Here is an 8281-nt window from a genome sequence, read left to right on the forward strand (position 1 = left end):
CATAAAACAAAACAGAGCCAAATACAAAACTGAAACCGACTGCCAAGATCAAGATACATGTAGTAACTGATGATCTTTTATAGTGGACAGCTATGCAAATAATGGCAAGGAGACTTAATTTTGGCAATAGATAAACATAACACATATTCTTAGCCCACAGTCTCTCTGGCCCAACATTTGACAGCAGGTACAGAAAAAAGGCATGTGGTTCTATCAATCCTGTTGAATATCCCTGGATTCTTCTTTGATTGATTTCAGCAACTCCTTACACAAAGCTGGTGTTTCTACATGACAAATTGTTTTGTTGATATCCAGAATCTTCTCACAGCAGTCAAATACCTCAACTGGCTTTAGTTTTTCCAAAGCAGGGGGTCGACCGCACAGCAAGGGAAAAAAAAACAAAAACAAACAAAAAAAAAAAAAAAAAAAACAAAAAAACAAAAAAAAAAAAAACAAACAAAAAAACAAACAAAAAAAAAACCACAAAAAACAGGAAGGCCAACAGTTTCCTCTTTATTTGCTTCTATTAGGACACCTATGAGGCACACCATCCAAAAGCTAAAGGAAGTAGACATGCTTCAGGCTATGAGGAAAAAACAAAATCACTACAAATTCTGGTATCAGGGTCACTCCTGTGACAGTAATTCTGCATTACTAGCACAATAGTTTATTGCATAGGCAGGATACTCAGCCTTGTTGACCCACGCAAAGCTTCAGAAATACTTTTATTCCAGAATAGAGGGTGCTCGTAGTATAAGAGCAAGTTTAACAGATGACAACATTCACTGCACTATGGGCAACTCTTCCATTTACGTAGCACCCTTGGATAAAGGATTTTAGATGTGTCTGCATTACAGAATGTTCTTTTATCGTATGAATTGCATTCCACCACTACAGACAGTACACACATACTGTCTCAGTAATAACAATGTTTACAAGTTGAGGTGTTATGAATTAGGCACTTCTTTACCAAAGCAACTGGATTCAGTGATTCAGTCACAGCACCATTGCTTTTGGCAGCTTCCTCTTCCACTCCAATAGATGCTCATGCCTCCTTCTTCCAGCAGTCATATTTTATTTGTAGACTTGATCTTACAGACTGAACTACCCGTGTACTTAAAAAAAAAAAATAATCACAGAATGAATGGCTCCCTTTCCACATAATTCTGCAGAATTCTCCCAAGTTAAACCAGGACTATAAGTGCTAACTGCCTCAAGTGGCACACAGATTTATGTAGAAGTCCATATATGCCTGCATGCATGTAAAAAAAAGGCTGATGTTTTGAGATTTTGGTCACAAAATCTGAATGAAGTATGAGAAGAAAAGAAACTAAAAGACCACGAAGGACGCATTGAATGAGTGAAACATGAGGAAAATAACCACTGTACATAGGTTAGAAACTTACAGCAATTCCTCACCTTTTCAGTTCTTGTTCTAGTCTTTCGATGTCTTTCTTGCTGGAATTCAGCTGCCCTGACTGAATGTTGACTTGAGATTCTTTTACTTGAAGATCATGTGATATTTTCTGCTTTGCTTTCTCAAGACTATCACACAATTCCATCAAGCTCTGGTTCTCTCTTTTTAGTGTTGCAGCTTCATTTTTTTCATTTTCAACCTAGATGGAATACAGACCATTTCAAAAAATGTCTCAAGTCCCATCTACACTTCTGTGCAAATATTTTAATAACACAGAGTTTACATACTGTTTTTTTCTTCCTAGTATTTCAAAATCCTGACAGCACTGAAAACCTGATATATACATTGCTTAAATATTCTTGGGTGTGAACAAAACCATATTTCTTAAAATTCAGCTCAGTGATGTTAACAATTTCTATTTATTGACTAGACACAGGCTCAGCAAAAAAATTCATCAGTCCTTAAATACTAACAATCCACACTAGCCTGCATTCTTCACTGATCATTTTACATCTCTTTCCAGCCTATCAACTTTAACAACAAGAATACCTTGACTCACTAAACAAAGAATGCACAATGATTATCAAGAGTCACATCTTTAAAACTGGAAATAGAGCCTGGCAGTAGAGATGTCCTTCTCCTCCCTTCCACCTTCTGAGGGGCAGGCTACAGATAGGCTACATCTTTGCACAACATTATTCTTATGACTCAAGAGTGGTGAGTATTAGCTGCTGCTTCTGAGAGGTTTGAAGCAGGTGTATTCGAGCGCACCCCTTCTTTTTGTTTGGGGTACACAGCAGTTCCTGAGGATGATTGAAATAAGTACCTGGAAACCCACAGGAAGAAATTAAAAGAAAACTACTAGGCTTAAGTTTTGTGATAAAGTTGTAGCAGCCTAAAGACAATAAAAGGCTACCTTTGTAAATTGCCTTTGAACTGTAGTCAAACATTACAAAGCAAAATTCAACCAAATGCATCACTTCTGATCTGAAGCATGGCAGGACCCTGACCAAGAGGGTCACTGGTTTCCTGGATAGAAGGCTGACAGGGTAAAGTCAGATGAGGTGTAAAATTACAGCCCTTAAAAAGAAAGCCAAATCCCCAAACACAGACTCTACAAGGAAAAATGGGGAATTCCATAAACTAAGTAAAAGACTATAGTTATCTGCAGGCAAGGTGAAAGAGTAAGATGCTGTCAACTGGGCAGCTCTGTTATACAAAACAGTCCTAGTCATTATCAAGTGTTTTAACAGGCATAACAATGTAGTACTTTATTTTCCTAATCATAAAGAGATGTAGGAAAGCCTCAAAGTAAACATAAACACCTGGAAATGGACAACCATGCCAAACACTGATAGGAAGCAGGAATTCAATTAACAGTAAATGAGAACTAAACAGAAGGGAGAATATGATGAGTATGAAGTAAGTTGAAGACAGGCATTTTATATTTCTATGTTACCTTTCTGGTCAATCAGTGGGAAGAAACAAAATACTAACCCACCCCCTAACAACCACCAGACAATAAATCTTTATCATTGTGTTTTGCATGGAGAATGGCATTTTAGGGAAATGACTGAAGTACCTAGCTTACCTTCTGTTTCTGTTTTTGCAAAGCTGCCTCCAAAGACTCTAACTGGAATTGTCTTTGCTGACGCTCCTTTTTAAGCTTGTCTACTTGACTTTCCAGCTCATGAATCTTCTGAAGGACTCTGGGAGAGAGGCCTTCTTTCCATTCTTCCACAGCCCAGCTCATATTGACAGGATTCTTATTTTAAACAAAATGGATAGTACTATGCCTGAAACACAAGGACAACTACAATTAGATCTTGAAAGAGGTTAAATAAGCCGCTCTTTAAAATAAATTCCATGTTTAAGTTTAGCAGTGATTAGATTACAGGACTTCACAACCTTGAGTTGCAGGCTTCCTGATCTAAACACCAAGCAGCAACTTTTAATATTAGGTCCTATTTTGACACACTGCTGTCCAATTAAGATGAGATTTTAAAACCTCACATTATTCAATCTCCTGACAATAGGAGGGTTGATATTCTTAATTACATTTGACTGCTGTACTTCAAAAAGTTTATCTCCGCATTTTATTTTGACACTCACATTGCAGAAAGTCATTAGTACTTATGACTGCATTGTACTTCAGTGGTGTTTAACCTGAAATCCCTGTGAGAACCCACGGCTTTGTTTCAGGTGGCAGCTGTGCTTCTTCCTTTGCAGAAGTTTTTCAAAGCAATGCTGCTGAGCTCAGGGCACTGAGAAGGCTCTCTAATGGCAGAAACAGCTGTATGACACTTAGTCCTTAAATACAACTGTGACGCACTCACACGATTTTATTTTTTGCTGTTGCAACGACTCCGCCTTTAGAGGATCTGGCACGAGCTTGCTTTCTCCAGGCACCAGCACAGCTCAGAGATTATTTGTGAGAGAAATCACCTCAGAATAAGTAAAACTAGACATCCACGACGGACGGACAGCGCCCACCCAGGGCTGATGGGGGGGGGGGGAAGGGGGGTCGAGGGTGTCACGAACCTCACTGGGTTTGACCCCCGGCCCAGGGAGCGGCTCCTCGCCTTTGCCGCGGGCCGGATGGGGACACACCGCCGCCTCACGGGGACACGCCGCGCCGAGGGCGGGCGGGCGGGCAGGCACCGCACGCCCCCTCCACCCCCGCCCCAGGGGAAAGCCGGGGCCGGTGCCTTGCTAACGGCGCTTGCCCGCTCTTCTAAGGCGTCATCGGACGGCACTGCGAGGCGGACGGCGTACCACAGCGCACCGGTCCACTCGGGTTGCCTGACATCCCCTCCATCCCACCCGGCCGCACAGAGGCAGGCGGGCGGGCACCCGCCCCGAGCCATGACCGCTCGCTCGCTCACTCACTCACTGTTAAACGCCGACGTCCAGCGGCAGTCACCCACACCCCGACAGCTGGCTGGCTGGGTCCCTCGGCCCTCACAGCCGGCAGCGGACGGACGCCGGGACAAGCTGCGCTCCCCGCCGCAAAATTCAAAGCTGCCGCGGCCCCGGCAGCCGTTTGTCCACGCCCCACGCAATGGCGTGTCCGAGCGCGCTGATTGGCCCGGCCGCGACGCCGCTCGCCGGGCGGACCTCGCCTCCTTAGCAATGAGGGCGCAGCGCCGAGCCGCCCGCCCGCGGGATTGGCTGGTTCGGAAGCATTCAAACGCCATTGGAGGTGGCGGGGAGGGGAGGAGGCTGGTGATTGGCTCCCGAGGCCGGTGCCCACAGGCGGGCGGGGTGACCGGCCCTGAGGGAGCTCCGAACGCCGTCCCAGGCACCGACGCCGGGCGATCGGCGGTCTCCCGCAAAGCCAGACCACCGGGAGAGCCCCGCGGTACGGCCCGGCGAGGCGGAAAGGAGAAGGGCTGTGAGGAAAGCGCGGCTGGAGGGGCAGCAGGTGTCGGGGAGAGAGGTGGGGGCATAACGGCAGCGTCGGACCTTTTATCCGAAATCGGGTTTCCTATCCCACAGAGAGCATGAGTTTTTTTTAAAAAAAAAAAAAAAAAAAAAAAAGAAAAGGAACGTGTCCCCATGCTGTCCTGATGGTAACTTGAAAAGACCTACAAGAGGATCACGGGATGGCTTAGTATTTAGTTCTGCCTAAACTGTTGCTGGGCGTTGGGTTGTTTGGTTTTGAGGTGTTTTTTTTTTTTTGGGGGGGGGAAGGCAATTCAGCCCAATATTGCACATTTTCGACCCTAAAATAGAAGCACAGAGTAAAAAAAGAACAGCTTTTCTAAGTGTTTTCTAACACTGATCACTGAACGCAAAAGGCAACAGGGAGGGCTTAAAGATTTTAACGCTGCTGTGAACTTCCCTGAGTGCCCGTGACTGGTTTCCAGAGGTTTCCTCAGGTGTTCCTCTCCCCGACCTCCCCTCCACCTGCAAGGGGGAGGGGGGGGAGGTAGAGCCTGGGAACTACCGGTCCGATGATTATTCCACCGAGTTAAACATCTTCCCTCTCGTGATCATTCTGAGAATATTTACCCAAGCACTGTTCTTTTAATCATATTTAGGAAATTAAGTTAAACAAATCTTCTTTGATAAGTTAAACAGCTCACCAATCAGCTCGCAAGAGCTCTAATTATAAATAAATATGGTGCAACAAACTCACTAGTACATTGTTTAAAAACTCTAAACTAACCCCAGAGCCAAACAACAAGCCCTCAAATTGATGGAACCAATCCATCATAATAATCAAAAAATAATAAAAAAAAAGCTAGAAAATTCCATTATAAACTTCACGCACTCTTAGAGATGACTGTGCAGGTGTTACTGAGGGGAACACAACAGCAGAGAAGCAGGAACTAGGAAGAGTGGGAAACCCTAACATAGTTCTGGCAAATATTTCATGAAAGCTGGGGACCAGCCTGAACTTAAGGGGATCTCCCACTTGGTGGACAAGAGGCAAATGTTCTGTAAGAAATAAATACTCATGATATGTTATATTCAGTAAGTGTTTCTCATTTGACAGTAACAAACGTTACTCAATCAACTGTAGAAGTTGAAAGAGTTTTCAGTTACTGCAGATGCTATTACAGTGGGACCACTGATGGACAGGGAGCACTAGCCTTTAAACTACTGCATCATGATGAATCTCTCAGGGAAAGTTTCAGCGAAACAGCTTTAACTTCCAAGATTGGTGGCATGTTTTTCAGAAGGGGAAAAATGAGTAGACACAGCCTTCATGGCTCTTACATGGCATGAAAAAAAAAATCAGCTGGTGTGTGCATAGCTTTTAAGATGCAGTCTGATGAATACCTGGATAGCTGAGGCCAAAAAAAGGAACCTGACAGCTGTTGTAAACTTCAGTGTGAGAGAACACTCGTTCTGAAGCCTATTTCTACAAATGGTCAGATTTGTACTGGTTGATAATGATTTACAAATTAATTCTTTCATATTTGGCATCCTTTACTATTGCAGCAATTAACTAATTACCATGACAGATAAAAGGACTCATGAAGAGTACAGAAACTTCCTTTTTATTTTGCCATATCCAACTTATTTTGCACAGTAGCTTCCTAAGTATTATATATATTAGTTATCAGAGGTAAATATAAGATACAAAAATATTACTAAATGTAAGATTGAAGTATAAGATACAAAAATAAGGTCGAATACTCTGAACAAATAATAACAAGTTATAAAGGTTGTTAATAGCAACCACCAGTTTGCCTAACACCTGTAATTAATTTTATTACTCTCTACTAGCTAAGATTCTTGAGGTCTAAGAGGCTCTAAAAATTCTCTGATTTGGAGCACCCCATGATTTTGAGCAGAGAAAACTACTCCAGCCTTGTGAAGTGGCTTTTCTCTGTCCTTGAAATTCCATTCAGTTCTTACCAAATGTTAAATATCACCATTTACATTTTCTCACCTGCATTCTGTACTGTAATTTTTGGTAGAGAGCCAGAACACTAAGTAGAATACAAAACCCACTAAAGGTTGGATTCATATTACTGCAGCTTTTATGTCAGAGCACATGATGAAACAAAACCGGAAGGGAAAGAAAGGGAAAGAGCTTCTAATGAGAAAATCCCACGCTGCTTGGATGCTACAAGGAGCAGAAACCAGACAGAGATTTCCCCCCGTATTCTTCCTTGCCAGTCTCAGAATCTTTCAGGTAAAGCCTATTTCATGTATATATATATATATATACACACACACACATATACACACATGTCAAAGAGCACCTGAGGAGCTGGAGCAACCCCATTCACCCAGAGAAAGAGAGAAATGGGCCAGGTGCTCTGTGTCTGACGTGGTTCTAGTTTCCCTGTCGAGGCACTAGAGGCAGACGCTCTGCCAGGTTGGGGGTGAAAGAGAAGAAAGCCGGATCGTTTCCCTTAGCCTCACCCAAGCCCCACCCTGTACTAAGTGGTGCCTCTTGCCTCTGGAAAACAAAATTCTCCATCTCTGCCAATGTGGGCAGGTAACTGAGAAGATGGCAGTTTAGGCGTTAGTACTGGAGTTGCAAGGTTAAGTCTGCACTAATAAAGCCCAGTGAGCTACTGTAGTAAAATACAATGTTTGATTGCTTATATAACCTTAGATTTCCTGTCCTTCATAAAGTTGTGTTTCTCCACAGAACCCATACCTTGTTCAGTGAACAGAACACATGTAAAGGAGGGTGCCATTAGGATACATAGAGAACCTTACACCTTAGATTTCTCTAGTCTTAGGCTCTTAAAAAAAAACAACCAAACTGCAAAATCTTTTTTACAGTTCATGAACAAAATCAGAAACTACAGCATATCACAAATTATAAACTATGACTTTATTCCCAAAGGAAAGAGTATGTTTCTTTAGTGAGTATTAGAGTATCTCTTACCTACAAAGGGAAACAGCTACTAAAGCACTTATATTGACTGGGGTCGACTGGATGAAGGTATTAGTGGATAAAATACGTACAGCTGCTCTATTCTTTGGTGATCACATTGTCTAGTGTAGCCTACTAAACAGGAGTGGGTAGGTTTCCTAGTACTGAGGAGGTGACTGAGGTTACCTGGCTTGTCTAAGGTGACACAGTGAATCACATGCAGATGCTGGACAGGAACCCACAGGTGTGGCTCTGTGGCAGTTTAAAACACCTGGAGGCAATGTTGCCACATTCCCACCCTCCCTCCTGTCCCCCATCTGCACACTGCCACTGCTCCTTTATGACCACTTTGCTGCTGATCCGAACTGCCAGGTGAGACAGTTAAACTGGTAAGGGGTATTATTCTAGGCGAAGACCTGTCTGGTAACATCATCTTGTGTACAGCTTGGGTCTCCAAATTGGTGAACTGTGGCATCAGATGAATGCCTGACCCAACTCAACAAAGGGAACGGGGATAT

At 43.2% G+C, this 8281-nt stretch overlaps 1 protein-coding gene across 1 annotated transcript in view; it reads right to left on the reverse strand.

Annotated features, from left to right (window-relative positions):
• CENPF (centromere protein F) overlaps nt 1-4346 on the reverse strand; it is a 46279-nt gene extending 41933 nt beyond the window's left edge. The window contains exons 1-3 of the mRNA XM_082481901.1: nt 4311-4346; nt 3009-3213; nt 1420-1616 (exon numbers count right to left, since the gene is read on the reverse strand). Coding sequence (XP_082338027.1) covers nt 1420-1616; nt 3009-3170 — 359 coding nt within the window. The 5' untranslated portion in view covers nt 3171-3213; nt 4311-4346. The remainder of the gene's footprint in view (nt 1-1419; nt 1617-3008; nt 3214-4310) is intronic.
• Nucleotides 4347-8281: the final 3935 nt, after the last annotated feature.

The sequence above is a fragment of the Vanellus vanellus genome, assembly GCF_965231255.1.
Source record: "Vanellus vanellus genome assembly, chromosome: 3".
In the NCBI taxonomy this organism is placed as follows: Eukaryota; Metazoa; Chordata; class Aves; order Charadriiformes; family Charadriidae; genus Vanellus; species Vanellus vanellus.